A 15,657-nucleotide genomic window follows, 5' to 3' on the forward strand; every position below is an offset into this window, starting at 1 on the left:
GGGCACTCGGGCTACAGCTGCTGCTGCGCCCCCTGCACCCTGTTCCTCTCCCACCGAACTGGCTAAGTGTCCCCATTTTCGGGGTGTTTGCCCCTTTTCTGGGTCACCCTTCTTCGCCGCCGCAGTGAATTTTGAAACCTGGAACTCCAGGGGAAACCTAAAACGAGCATTTTGTCCGCGAGGATAAGTGACTTCAGAGGAGTCTGAATGGGCTTTTCTCCCAACGCTGTTTCTCTATATTCTGTGCCCATTCATGGTCTGAAGTTGCTCAGAGTAAGACTGTGTGACTAATGTCACTCTGTGAATGAACCCATCCCTGAATTTTGTGCATATCAAGGTTCATCCACACAGGCTAGATTGACAGTGGCACTGTTTGCTTTAAGAAACAGAAGTTTGCGATCCAGACCCCCGTCCCCATCATCTCTCACTCTCTCCCCCTCTACCTCCTCCTCCTCCACCACCCCATCACAGTTAGATTGTATTCTGATGTAAAACTTGACTGGCATCCCCCCTTTCTTTTCATCCCTCTTTTCTTTCATTCTTTAGCTTTTTACAGAAATGTATAGCAAAAAGTACTTGGATTGCTAGTGTTAAGATACACAAAACCTGTATATCACAGGTGAGGTCGAGTGAATGCACCCTTCTACTGAATATCCCATCTTATTTACAGAAGAAGGATAAAAGGATGACTAGGTTGAAAGTTGATTTCCTTGATAATAGGTCTTTAAAACCTGTAGATTTTTATTGCAAATCCTGGCCTTCCTGAACATGAAGACCAAACAGTGGAGGAAAGAAAGGGAATTAATGTGGGGAAAAAAATCCTCTATATTGGGCCTACTTCCAACAATGCATGAGGAAAGAGATGAGGAGGGAATTTTTATTTTCAAATTAAGTGCAGGGTGATTTAACATAATATAACTGAACAACATAATTAAAATGGTCTTTAAAATATTAAAAGATTAGCTTATATGTGATTTGATTATATTTTTAATGGTTATGGGCATATAGAGAGCTAACAATTCTAGTTTCACAAAACAAGTGCTGTTGAGAGAATAATAGCCTGATGTATAAAGTAGTGTAAGAGAATTTTGCTTGGTCTCTGCAGTAGCAGTTACTTTAGTTTCAACACACTTTCAGCAAGCATTCACCTTGTGAGCATTGAAAAATCATTTATGCCCATTTTTACTGATGGTCTTGAAATGTTAGCTTTGTATTATTGATGATAATGAGAGCAAAATAGTGGAAGACAACCATTGTTTTCAGTACCAGGAATCATTAATGAAATTATAGTGAGTACTTAAGAACTATTTTTCTGGCATAGTAGAAGAACAATGTTCCTAAAGTAACAGTGTTATAATGGTTCCTTCATTTAACATCTACACAGTTGGATTGTTTACAGCAGGCATTTTAGAATCCTTTTTTAATGTCTATTTTTTCCTTCTCTTTCTTCTAATGGGGAAAATATAAGCACATTAATATTTTCTAAATAAAGGAGCAAATGCACAATTAAAGAAGACAATTAACAAAGTAATTATTCAAAGCTAAGCTATATTCTCTTATCCAAAACTAGTTATTTGTGCATGGAGTTTAATTTTAAAGGAAAAAGTTACTATGATTATGATTTGAAAACTTTAATGAATGTCTATGTTTTATAAAGATGTCTCTTTTTGGTATATTTAAATATAAAATATATTACCAAGGAAGAGCTAAGGACTTCTGGTACAGTAGTTAGTATTAGAGAAGCTGATGGGATGCGTGACCTTTTTCCTTTCATCCCACTGGAGACCCGATGGTATAGTATTTTTATAGCTGTCCTTTAAATCTAAAGGAAGACTTACTCATCTCAGTGAAATGTCAAGGTATTCCATAAACGTATTTTTAACTCAGTATACCACCTAATAAGTAGGTCTGTCTGCTTATGTGCTTGGTTCACAGAGAAAGGATTCATTGTAAAGTGAAGCATTCTTTAAAGAAAAGTTTTATGTAATGCCAAAAAAACTGCATATATGTCTGTGGCCTTCAGTATGTTTCATTGTTTAAACAATAAGTAAGGAATTCTTAAGTCCTCATATGTTAAGTAAACATTATTGATTTAATATTTTGAGCCCTAATTAAGAACCACTTATGTGCATTTTCATTATGTGTATTGCAACTTAATCTCATTGTTTTATTTTATTGTTTTGCATTTAATCTTGTTTTTATTCTAAGTGTTCACACTTAGAGGCCAGGTTGCTTTCCTATATGTTATCTTTGACATTTATAGAACCTATACGTTGCTTCATAATGTCTTTTTAACCTGCTCAGTAATATTGTAATAATTGCATATTTGTGATCTGAGTTTTTATAGTAGTGCTTTGGCAAGTGCTAGTCATCTCCTTTTGTATGATAATTCCAAATTTACCGTTCTCTTCAAGCTTCCTAGTCCACTTAAGACCTGATCCCCCATACTAAACAGGTGACATTGTCTTTTTAATTCATGGAGAAAATAAATGCCATATAATGTGAGCAGCCCTAACATCTTCTTCCATAATCTCGTTGGTCTTTTCCTTTACATGTCCTTTTGGCTTTTTTCCTGTCAGAGAGGAAGCACTTTTCTTCCTCATTTCTAAGATTAACCTCTCTGCTTGTTCTCTTTATCCCATCTCCTGTATTCTTTGAGATCTTGTGCCATCATTTATTCACTCTTGAATATGTTTAATTTCTGGTGTCTTTGGGTTCCTCTCCACTGCTTCTAACAGTGCTCAAGTCTGATCCACCTTAAAGTAGCTTTTCTTCCACAGGGCTTTACCTTGGAGTTTCTTTTATCACTTTCCTTTTTTCACTTAGTCCCTCATAGTGTCCAGATTTTAGTTATATTCTAATGAAACTAATGTTCTTAAAGTCATTTAGTAGTAACAATGATGATGGTGTTAATATTAGAATAGTTATTATTTTAAGCCTTGTTTATGTGCACAGCACTATTCTTAGTACCTTACATGGGTTATCTCACTTAATTCTCACAACAGCCCTATGAGGTAGGAAACTGTATGAGATAGTGTATTGCGGGGTCAAGAGCTTGAACACCAGTTGCCTGGGTTTGAATCCTACTTATATTGCTTAACTAGCTGTGGGACCTAGGTAAGTTATTTGACCTCTTTGCCTTAGTTTCCTTATCTGTAAGTTGGAAATAGTACCTGTCTACTTACCTCAAAGGGCTACTGAAACATAAAGAGATTAACTGACCCAATATCACACAGATTTGCATAATGATGTATATTTGAACCCAAATAGTTCTGTTAAACTACTTTGCTATCTTTTCAGTGCTGTTGGTGACTCAGTTGATGAGGCCCACGGTGATAACTAAGTTTTATTTCATTGTTCTCCTATTTGTGCCTAGTTCCTAAATGTTGTTTTTTTGAGGTTTGATCCTCTGCCTTCTTTCCTTCCTCCCTCCCTTCTTCTTTCCTCTAGGATGGAAGTTTAAGTTATAATTTCTAAAATCTCTAGGCTAGACTTGTCTTCTGAGTTCCAGATCCTTGATTTCAAGTTCTTGATCTCTCATAGGCATCTTAACTCAATTTTTTGACAACTGAGTAACATGATTTGAATATTTCACCTCTGATTAAAATATATATAGTTTTTTCTCCTAATGTGGCTGAAGAAAAGCTAGTTCTAGGAGTGGGAAAAATGTTGGTTCTCCATTTGTTGTTCACTTGTGCTTGCATTAATACTTCCAGAGTTTATTTCTGTGAAAGAATCTTTTCAAGTGATTATTTTATGAGAGTTAGATTACCTTAAACTAGATGTTATCCTTAAATCCATTCATCTAAACTATGATACCCTGTAATGTGCTGAAAGAGAATTGAAGATTATGAGAATACCACTGTAAATCTCTCTACATTGTGGAGTCCCATGGTGAAGTATATGCTATATGACAGCAGACATACAGACTGAGGATGCAAGTGTCAGTTTATATATTGACTATTAGTAAATATTTCTTCCTGATTTCTTTAGATTAAAAATAAATATAAATGGAATTTCTTACATTTTTTTCTGCATTGTAGTGGATCATTTTGGGTACCTTTTGGGATATGCATAATCTTATAGTGGTCTACTCTGCAGGATAAAGTTTAAACTGCCCAGCATGGCATACAAGTCCCTGTCCAATTTTGTTTTGCCTTATGTTTCCAGCTACTTTTCACTTACGTGCCCACTCCTCTTCTCATGCCATATCTTGTAGCTTCATTAAACTGTAGTATTCATGTCTCCTTTATTTACATTGTTCTGTTAGTCTGAAATGTCCTTACTTTTTACCTCTTCATGGCAAAATTCTTCCTATCCTTCATGAACCAGCATACATATCACCTTTCTTGAGGAGCTTTTCCTGAGAATATAGTATAGTATAGTGGCTAATCCCATAGGCTGTAGTCTCTGACTAATGGGGATATCTGTATGTATTTTAATATTGGCTTACTATTTGAAAGGTCTTTTGCTTTGGGCAAACTACTTAACTTTGCTGTGCTTCATTTTCCTATCTCCAAAAGTGGGATAATAATACTATCAATTTTATGAGTTGTTGGGAAGGTGCTTTCAGTGAGATTATACATGTGAAATACCTGACACATTCTTTATAAAAAAAATTCTTTATAAATGACATCCACTGTTATTAATTCTAAGATGCAATTCTTTTTTTATATTTTAATCTTATAATCAAGATGTATACTTAAAGTAATGCTCCGCAAAGTTATCATTAAATTGAAAGTGCACTTTTATTGTTGATGACATCGTAGAATTGAGAACATATCTTGGTGGATGCCTTTTTGTGCTGTCACTATTTGTACATACCTGTCTTAGCATTTTATATTTTATTTATATAGATGTTATTTTGTATCTTATCCATTTGCTCTTTTGTCCTGTGAACTCCTCAAAGTTAAGGATCACCTTTGTACCTGCAGTGTATAAACATATTACCTGGCACATAGTAGACTGTCAGTAGATGTTGATTGAAAGAGTAAATGAATTTACTTATTTTTTGGGCTATCACAAGAGTCTTTTTCATCAGGCTTTGATTTGTTTTCTCCCTGCTAATATGGAGTTTAACATCTTTTAACACTCAAATATAGAGTCATTGGATTTGCCTTTTGCTAATCGGACTGTGTTAAGACTTTGGTTAGTTTAACGTAGATAATATTTAAAGTATAAAATAATTCATGTACGTAAAAGTTAAATACAAATGGAGATTCTGCTTTTATTTTGCAAGAACGTTTACTGAAGATGACCTTAGAAGAGAGACGTAAAGAATACCTAAGGGACTATGTTCCCCTGAACACCATTCTGTCATGGAAGGAGGAGATGAAGGGCAAGAGCCAAAATGATGGTAAGTTTCTCAGAACATTTTTTAGGTAGATACTATTATTTGTGACTCCTACAGGCCAGTTGTTGACAGAAATGAATAACTGGCATTTGGTAAAGAGATGACATTTTTACTATTTTGCTATTTGAAATTATTGCTTGGTTGTCATTTAATTGTTTTTAGTAATCATATGTTTTTTTAAATTTGGAAATATATATTAACATAATTTGTGTTCTGAAATGTACTACCCTTATAATATGGTACTTTTTTACAGGTCCTTTGTGTGTGTTTGTTTTTACCATTCTGCAACAGTTCTTGGAGCAAATGCTATTAGCGATTTGCTGCTTTGGTGGTGTGGCATTTTGAGTTTGCTTTGATTAGGTTCATTTTATAATGGATTTCCTTAAGTTATTTTGAGGATTGGATATAGTTTAAAGAGAGTGTATTAGGAAGATAGAGAAAAACCAAGTAATATTTCTCATCATTTTAGAGAAAAATATATATTTTGTATAGCATGATATTACGTCTACATGTAAAGTATTTGCATGCCAAAATTTACTCTCTCAAAGTCTTTATGATTTGATGAGAGTCAAGATTGTGTTAGACTATAAGTGAAGTTTTAAGGATTAAAAGGGTACCTGAAAAAGTTTCTAAAAACAACATAATGGATTTAATGGATGTTTAATGTGCTTACTTCTGAATTAACACACATTGGTGTTAATGATCTGGATGTGAAGTTTAGTCAAATGGTACTTTTTAGGCCACTTAACAGTTGAGAAAGGACTTTATGAAATGAATTTGGAACATGCCAATTTCCAGGTTGTGGTCTTAGATTGATGGAACTATACAGGGTATTGTGGGCCCAGAAAATGAAGACTAGCATGGAATGCCTATGAACAAAATCTTTGAGGAAAAGCAGCCAAATTAGTATTCGGTATCTGTGTAGAAAACACATTTACCTGAGGGTTTGAACTTCAGACAGAACTTTGTTTTTCTAGAAAGGCAAAGCATGTGCAGTTAGGAGTGAAAAGGTGTGGATTCTTTTAGACCTTATGCCGCCTGGAAACGTGACTTTGGGTAAGTGGGGTAGTGGCTCTACCCCAGGTTCTAATGGGGTCATTGGACAAGCAGATTGGGATGTGCACACCTGACCTGCCTGCCCAGTGTCTTCAGTAAATGCATATTGTTTTAATAATGGTCTAATAACCACATCATTGAGAGGGAAGGGAGTTTTGTGTAATGAAAAGAATACAGGGCTTGAAATCAGGGGGACAGAGTTCTGGGCCTTGTCTGACCTAAGACTATGTGCCTCTTCATGTTTGGGTCTCAGTAATTTCTTCTTTTGTTTATAAGCAACCTAGTACTGAATACTTCAGCTCCAGTTTTTTTTTTTTTAATAATGGCTACAGGTTGAGTATCTCTCTTCCAAAATACTTGGGACCAGAAGTATTTTGGATTTTTGATTTTTTAGATTTTGAAATATTTGTATTATACTTACCTATTCAGCATCCTTAATCTGAAAATCTGAAATCCAAAATGCTCCAATGAGTATTTCTTTTGAGCATCACATTGATGCTCAAAAAGTTTCAGATTTTGAAGCATTTTGGATTTCAAATGTTTGGATTAGGGCTATTCAACCTGTAGTAAATAGGTCCTTCAAATCAGAAAAGATACATTGAATAACACCTGACATGGTTATTCTCTAACAAATTGCCGTATATTTAATCCTGTCTCTCAGTATGAGCTTTATAAGTGGTTTACAACTGCTCTATGTATTTCTTTTTTTTCCCCTCATGTTTTTTTAAACTTGAAAGTCCTCCCTGGGGAACTGGGTGATGTGATCAAAATTCTATTTCTATTATACAGTGCTTTATTTTTTCTGCCTAATACCTAAAATGTTATTTACTCCTCTCTTTTGTGATGTAAAATAGTGACTGGCCTCTTTTTCATGAAATGGAATGGCTCATTTTATAAGTAATACTTGTTAATTTCTATACATAATACACATCTTTCCTATATACTTCCTGTGTTACCTATTCATTGCTCAGTTACAATGAAATATTAGTCAAGAGAGTTTTAATATTTTAACAGTTTAAAAGATCCTTTAAAAATATAAATTTATAAAAAAATGATAGAGGACCACTGTCCATATTTGAAATATTTAAGTCATTGCTTATAAATGTACATGTATATAAGTAGGTATCAATATTTGTAATAGTTTAATTTTTTAAATATGAGATTTCAAACTACTTGTCCTTGTCATTTAGTTCGTAGTTATAGGAAATGAACAATATTTATTGGGCTAGGCTAATATAACAATTTTAAATTTAGTAGTTTATCATTACTCTTGTTTTTATAGAAGGCCATTTTGGCTTTAATATCTATGATTACATGAAAAGTTCTTGAGTGGTTGTTTTTAATTTTTTTCTTACTTTGCTCAGATTTCTTTTACTTTATGCTTCTTGTTATAGTAGAAATTTAAAAAGAGGGCAGTGGCTGAATGTGTTTGTAAGAAATTTACTTTAAGCCTTCCTAAAACAAAAGGAAACCCAAAATTGCCAAACAACATAAAACCAATGTTTGTGTGAAAAGGAGGAAGCAAATAGGTAATACTTTTACTTTGGCTTACTACTTTGGTAATACTGAAAAGCTATGGATCAGAAGAGGAAAGAATGGGAGGTGATTACCAAAAAAAAAAAAAAAACCCCAAGTCACCCTCAAAAACCCATTAAGTACATCATTTGCGTATTGTTTACATTCATATTTGTCAACTATTGTTAGCAAATCTCTGGAATTATATGCTTCTAATTACTTTCTCCTCTGTATTAGCAATTATGTAATAATTTCACTTGTCAGTTGCTATGTTGTAGGGATTTTAAAAGTGCTTGTCTCTCCTGTTATACTATATCTTCAGCACCTGGACTGGTGGGGTCAATCATGTTAAAAGTGCCTCAGTGGTTAATAGTCTACAACGGACAATTCTTTCTTTTTTCTCCCAAACTTTTAATAATGGCCACTTAAAAATATATGTAAAAATAGACTACAGTCAGGCATCCCATGATGTTTTGGGCAACCACGGATCATATATACAATGGTGGTCCTATAAGATTATAATACTGTATTTTCACTGTACCTTTTCTGTGTTTACATATGTTACACAAATACTTACCATTGTGTTACTTTTGCCTAAAGTATTCAGTACAGTAACATGCAGTACAGGTTTATTGTCTAGGAGCAATTGATATATACCATATTGCTTAGGTGTGTAGGCTATACCAATCTAGATTTGTGTAAGTACACTCTGTGGTTTTCACACAATGACAAAGTCACCTAAGGATGCATTTCTCAGAACATATCTCTGTTGTTCAGTGATGTGTGACTGTAGTATAATGAACCTCATGCATCCATTATGTCATTTCAAAAGTAAATAAATGGCCAGTTTTATTTCTTTTATACCGGTGCTTTCTGCACCTTTCACTCAGACTGTTTTGAAGCAAATTGAGTACATATCAATTTTATCTGTGAATGTATGTGTGTATGCATATATATGTACCTCTGAAAGATAGGGACATATTTTTGTTTTAATATAACTACAATACTATTATCAGATATAAAAATAGTTTCTTAATGTAATTATATATCCAGTTGGTATTCATGTTTTTCCCATTGTCTCATAAAGGATTTGTTTTTTGCACAGTTGATTTGTTTGAATCAAGATCTCAACAGGGCTGATATATTGCATTTAGTATGTTTCTTAAGTCATTTTTACTCTATAGTTATTGCTCTCTTGTGTCTTTTTTCCCTCCCTTATAATTTACTTTTTGAATAAACTAGGTTGGTTTGTCCTGCAGAATTTTTCATATTTTGAATTTTGCTGACTACATCTCTGTGGTGACATTTAATATGTTCCTCTGTCCCTTCTGTTTTTTAGGAGTTTGTAGTGAAATCCAGAGGTTTGTTCACACTTCGGTTTAAATTTTTTTTGAAAGAATACTTTATAGATTATTGTGTATCCTCTTGCATTGTATCACTAGGCACATAAGGTCTGATTGTCTCTGTTCGTGGTAATAAGATTGATCCCTGGGCTTGTTAATGGAAAAAGATCCAAATTTTGTAAAATAATTTAAAGAGGTTTATTCTGAGCCAAGTGTGTGTGATGGGCCTGGAGCACATAGCCTGAGAAAATGTGCCTCTGGTATCTGGGTTACAGTTTGGTTTTATACATTCATGGAACCAGGAATTATACATAAGACCCTAAGTCAGTATGTGGAGAGTGAATTGTGGAGGATGTATGGTACATTGGTTTGGCCTGGAATGGTGGGACATTTCAAATTTCAAAGTGGGGGGAGAGGCTTACAGGTTCTAGGTAAGTTTAAAGATTTGTAGTTGGTTAAAAAAAATGCAGCTTTGTCTAAAGGCCACCGGACATTTACCAAAATTCAGGTGATCTGTTAAGTAAATTGATGGTCTGTAGATGTGGTTTAAGCTTTGTCTTGTATAGCCTTAAGCCTGTTAATGATTTAGCATCTTATTGTTACAAGAGATATCTCCTAAAAGGGAGGGGGGCATGACCAGGCATATCTGGCCTCCCTTCTCTTGGCCAACAACTCAGCTTGAGAGTTTTTCTGGAGTCCCCTTGGCCGAGAAGGTGTCCATTCAGTCAGCTGGGAGGCTTAAGCTTTTATTTTAGTTCACAGGCTCAAATATTGTCAGCGTGGTCTATCTAGTGTAAAATGTCCTACAAATTTTATACCTAATAGTCACAGCGGCTATTGATGGTTATTGCCTAGATTCATTATTTTATTAGGGGTTGCAAACTATTGTCCTTTGAATTTCATCATTCCTTTATTTGTTAGTTGGACTTCTATAAAGAGGAACTTTTTCTTATCAAGTCTTTTGTTATTATCCAGTACAGTTTATACAGGAAAGGCCAAATGCTGGATTTCCTTTATTTACCGGTTTTCAGATTGAGTTCTCAATTCTCCAAAGATGACCAAAAGTTCTTTTCTTTTTACTTTTTGGCTGTCATTTTGAATCTTTTTCCATTCCTCCCTCTCTCCCTCCCTCCTTTCTCCCCCACTTCTTTTTCTCTTCTGCCACACATGTGTTAAATGAGAATGCCTCAGTGGTTAACAGTCCATGAAGGAGGTTTGTGTGTATGTATATGTAAAAGTATAGCCCCCCCAATGGGGGGGGGGAGGTTAAAAAAAACTATAGCCCCAGTGGAAATACATAGAATTACTAAGCTGTAGCCCTAGAATACAGTAAAAAGAGAAAGATAGCTGTATAAATGTGTGGTTGGATAGATATGATAGAAAGATGACATTGCTTCTTTGTAGTGACAAGTTTTAGTTCTTAGGTTTAATTGTTATGTGTTCTCTTCTTCTCCTTTGCTACTACTATGTTAAAGTTCCACTAGAACACCACCCAGAGAAGCAGTGTTATTGTTACTCTCTTTGGATGGAGCAAAGCACTGGCAAAGACTCTGCCAGGCTATACTAATTTTCTCTGACTAGTTGGTATCAGGGAAAATATTAATAGCTATGGCTATTAAGTTTAGATTGACTTTGAGTCATTACTTTTAATGTTTATGTTGAACAACAATGGAGGAAAATAAAATAATAGATGAGTTAGGTGAAAACTATGAAATTATTTTACTCAGTTATGACAAAATATTTTAAAAAATTGGTCATTTAGAAAGAAACTTCATATTTTGTATCTTATATGCATGTTTGTATTCAAATCTGATTTGTACGTTTTGAAAAACTATAGAATGTGAATGGTGTAGTCTTTGTAAGTCCTGAAAATCTCTCCATTTTTTGAGGTGTATAAAAATGTTTTGACATGTTTTGGTTGATTGGAGGTATGTTTGTAATCTTTTGTTTCTTCCATATTAAAAATATTAGCTTGGTAACTTAAGAGTATAGCCTTATTTGCTCCCATTTTCAGTAGAACTAATTTCTACTCTTAATTCTGCAAGATGTGGTGGAGGACCAAAGAAATACATGTCAAGTCCAAACTTCTCAATCTCTCAGTCTGTTCACTTTGAGATGTAATTTCAACATAGCTGTTGAATTTTGTGTTATTTTACCTATGTCCCAAGTTGAAAAATGATATCTAGAATTCCTCAAAGAAAGTATATCTTAATCATCTTTCAATCCCAGTGCATACTCTAGTACTTTTATAGTTAGTAAATTTGTAGTGATTATTTTTGAATGTCAGTATCTTTATTAGTCTTGATGACTGTGAGGAAATAAGAACATAATTACTTATACTGCTGAAAATTACATGGAGAGTGGTGAAGGGTCGTAATGGTAAAAGGAATTTAAAAAATTTGTATAGCTATGATAAAGTGGACACTGCCCCAGATTTGTAAATTATATTAACCACATTATTTTATTAAATGTTGCCTAGTTGTTAGTTGGAAGACATGGTACAATTTAAAATGACTGAACAGTTAGGAAAACAGGATGGAATTCATTAGGGATATAAAAATTGAAAAGGAATGTTTCCTATTTAATGTTTGTATATTGATCCTTTTAAAGCTATAATCTTTATAGTTATAAAATTATAATCTAATCAAATTGATACCTACTTCAATTGCATGCAAAAACCCATTCAGTTCTCTTTTCCTGCCCACTTTGTTATCAGTGGTAACAAATTGCATGTTTATACATTGTGTGCCCAATAACATAGATTTTAGTATAGTTTTAGTAGGTTTTTGTGCATTTGTCTCTTAAGTCCTGTAGAAAATGAAAAGTAGAGTTTACAAACCAAAATTATGTTAAAACTGGCTTTTGTATTTGCCTATTTATTTATATTTACTGGGGATTTCTTAAAACAACTTTGAGTTACTGTCTAACATTCTTAAATTTCAACCTGAGATACTTTCATTAGTAGTTCTTGTAGGATAGTTTTAGTGGTAAATGAACTTTCTCAGCCTTTGTTTATCTCGGAATGCCTTAATTGTGCCCTCATTTTGGAAGGACAGTTTTTCTGGATATAGAATTCTTGACTGACAGTTTTTTTTTCCCCTTAAATATATTATCCTTCTCCCTTCTGGCCTCCAAGATTTCTGATGAGAAATCAGCTTATAATTTTATTGAGGAGCCCTTGTATGTAGTGAGTTACTTCCCTCTTGCTGCTTCCAAAATTCTTTGTCTCTGGGCTTTGACAGTTAGATTATAATGTATCTCTATGTATTCTCTGATTTTATCCCCTTTGGAGTTTTTTGAGCCTTTTTAATTTGTGGATTCATGGCTTTTAGCAAATTTGGGAAGTTTTTATCCATTATTTTTTCAAATAATCTTTCTGCTTTCTTTTTCTCTCTCTTCCTTCTCAGACTCCCATAATGCACGAGCTAGTCTGCTTCGTTATGTCATTCAAGTCCATTAGGCTCTGTTCACCTTTCTTCTTTTTTTTTCTTTTATTCATTAGACTTGATAATTTCAGTTGTTCTATCTTTAAGTTAGTTGATTTTTTTTTTCTTTCTGCTAAATCTGCTGTTAAACCTCCTCATGAATTTTTCATTTCAGTTACTGTACTATTGTTAGGTAGATAGTCAGGATCTCCAGGCTCTTCTCGGGATAAAGCCTCCCTGTTTTGGTGCTGTTTCCAGCAATTGCTCCACCTGGGAAGAAGTACAAGGGCAGGTACTCCATTTTGGTGTTGCCCCACCCTTAATCCTATCCTAAGCAACTGCTACACCTGGGGAAGGACGGAATGCAGTATCAATCTAGGAATTCCCCAGCCCAGGCATAATAAGATTTAGAAAGTGACCTAGAGTAACTTAATTAATATGCCATTAGTTTGAATCTGCATTGTGGCTCACCCCCTCCAGGTGATCTTTCTTAGAGGGAAGCTTGTATAGGCAGATGAAATTCTGAGGACACCTGTTGATCATTGGATAACATCCTACACCTCCCAAGAACCCTCCTCCAGACTTGGCTAAGAAAAACCAATCCGAGAAGTCAGTAGTCAGTGAGTGGGTCAGTGAGTTGGTTTGTTTTTCTGTCTCCACTCACAGAGACAGACCCATTTTATTCTACAATAAAGAGCTGCTCTTGTGAATCTGCTCCCTGCCTGAGCTTACTCCGTTGTGTTGGTCTTGCTGGTGATTTTTCCAAGAAAGGAGTCAGAGGACCAGGATAATAGTCTGGACTTAACAATTTTGGTGTGTCTGATCATTCTTCATCCAAGAGTGCACCAAGAACCGAGGGCAGACTTCCTCCCTGACGTCTTTGGTGCTGAAACCCAGGATTCTGACACTTTGTGGCCCCGGAGTTTCTGGTTGGTTCTTTTTTCTAATTTCTGTGTCTTTGTTGATTATCTCATTTGGTTTATACATTGTTTTCCTGATTTCGTTTTTAAGATGGTTGTTTTAAAGTCTGTCTAGTAAGTCCAATGTCTGGGCTTCCTCTGGGATTGTCAGTTTATTTTGTTCCTTTGAATGGGCCATTTTTTTCTCTTTTGTTGTATGCCTTGTGGTTTTCTGTTGAAAATAGGGCATTTGACTATTGTAATGTGGTAACTCTGGAAATCAGATTTCCCCTTCTCCAAGGTTTGCTGTTTTTTGTTTTATTGGTTGATTGTTGAAGGCTATAGAAGCCCATTTGTCTTGAGACTTTTAAAAAGTATTTTTGCAACAACTAGTCCATGATGTGTGTGATCATTGAAGTTTGTTCTTTTAGCTTGTGTTCAGCTCAAGTTTTTATAGAAATATCCTCAGGAGTTCTCCCCGTCTTCTTTGCAGTTAGTTGTTTGCTGGGATACTCCTTCATCCCTTAGGTAGGCTTCCTTTGAACGTAGGGATCTTCCTGAGGTGTAAGCCTAAGGTCTTCTCAGGCTTTTTCTGAACATGGATCTTGCCTGGGCATGCAAATGACTTTCTAAATTCCCCTGTATACACATTTGCTTTTGAATATCCTTATTTCCCAAAGAGTCTCATCCCATCTTCCCCTCAGGGCATTGCATGGTCTGTTGTATATCTACCCCTAATCACTTGTCCCAGTTGTCTGAGTCTATGGTTCCTTTGCAACTTTCATGAGTAGTGCCTGCTGTTTTTTCACCTGAGTTTTTTTCACCTGTGTGATTGGTAAGGCAGAGATTACTAGCTATTCACCAAAATCAGTTTGCAGAGTTTCCAGTTTCATTCTCTTCCTGGACATATAAACTACATTACATTTCCCAGTCTCTCTTACAATTAAATATGGCCATGTGACTGAGAACTAGTTCAAGACATGTAAATGAAAGTCAGGTATACCACACTTCCAGGTGAATGGCTTGTTCGGTCCTTTAGGTATCCCCCAGACAGGTTAGAGCAGACATACACAAGAATTTGCAAATAAGGTCTGTTCTGCTCTGGTTTGTGGGCAGAAACTGGAAACCAGGCTGCTGTTGTTTCAAAAACAAGGCCACTGCTGTGTCAGCAAGGGGGTGGGCCAACGACAGGTAAAAATGCTGCAAAACTTTCCTGCTCTTTGTTTTCCAGTGCTCCAACAGAGTTAGTTCAGGGAGTTTCCGGGTTCCCCCCCCCCCTATTTTAATGCTTCTGTGGGGGAATGAAAGCTTAGAACTTACTATTCTACCATTTTCCTTTAACTTTGTATAATTTTTAATGTGAAAACCAACTGTGTTAGTTTGGCTAGTGATAGCTGGCATAACAAACTCTCAAATTAAGTGGCTTAGCCAAATAGAAGTTTATTTGGTTTACCTAACAGTCCAGTGTGGATGTTAGTGATTGGTGGTAGTGGAGTCATGGTTGGGGGATAGGAGTGTCTGTGTGTTGGAGATAGGGGACAGTCTACTTCACATAGTCATTCAGAAACAGTGCTGAATGCCGCCTTTAACATGTTGTTTCTAAGGTTGACCTGGAGAACCTTTAGGGGAAAAGGGAAAGAGAAGGTTTGAGTTGGAGGTTGTGATGAATTAGACCTGAAGTATGGTATACCTGACTTCCATTTACATGTCTTGAACTAGTTCTCAGTCACATGGCCATATTTAATTGTAAGAGATGATAAGAAATGTAATGTAGTTATGTGCCCAGGAACAGGATGAAACTGGAAACTCTGGAAAACTGATTTTGGTGAATAGGTAGTAATTTTTGCCTCATCGATCACACACATAGCTTCCTTGAACTACCATGTTCTATTGAATCAGCTATAAGACACACTATTATTTTATATACCATTAAGGAGGAAGGAAAACCACTGCCAATTAAACTGTTACACAGTGTTTTCTTTCAGTAAAATTTGATTTATTTCAGTGAATATAAAATAAAGAATAAAACTTTGTCTTTTTCAACAAATATAAGATAGAAATTATTT

The 15,657-nt window shown here is 35.2% G+C and overlaps 1 protein-coding gene across 1 annotated transcript in view; it reads left to right on the forward strand.

The window, feature by feature from the left end:
- LOC123622261 overlaps nucleotides 1–15,657 on the forward strand; it is a 40,156-nt gene that overhangs the window by 2,932 nt on the left and 21,567 nt on the right. The window contains exon 4 of the mRNA XM_045528437.1: nucleotides 5,240–5,356. Coding sequence (XP_045384393.1) covers nucleotides 5,240–5,356 — 117 coding nt within the window. The remainder of the gene's footprint in view (nucleotides 1–5,239; nucleotides 5,357–15,657) is intronic.

This window comes from Lemur catta, chromosome 17 (assembly GCF_020740605.2).
Source record: "Lemur catta isolate mLemCat1 chromosome 17, mLemCat1.pri, whole genome shotgun sequence".
Classification (NCBI taxonomy): Eukaryota; Metazoa; Chordata; class Mammalia; order Primates; family Lemuridae; genus Lemur; species Lemur catta.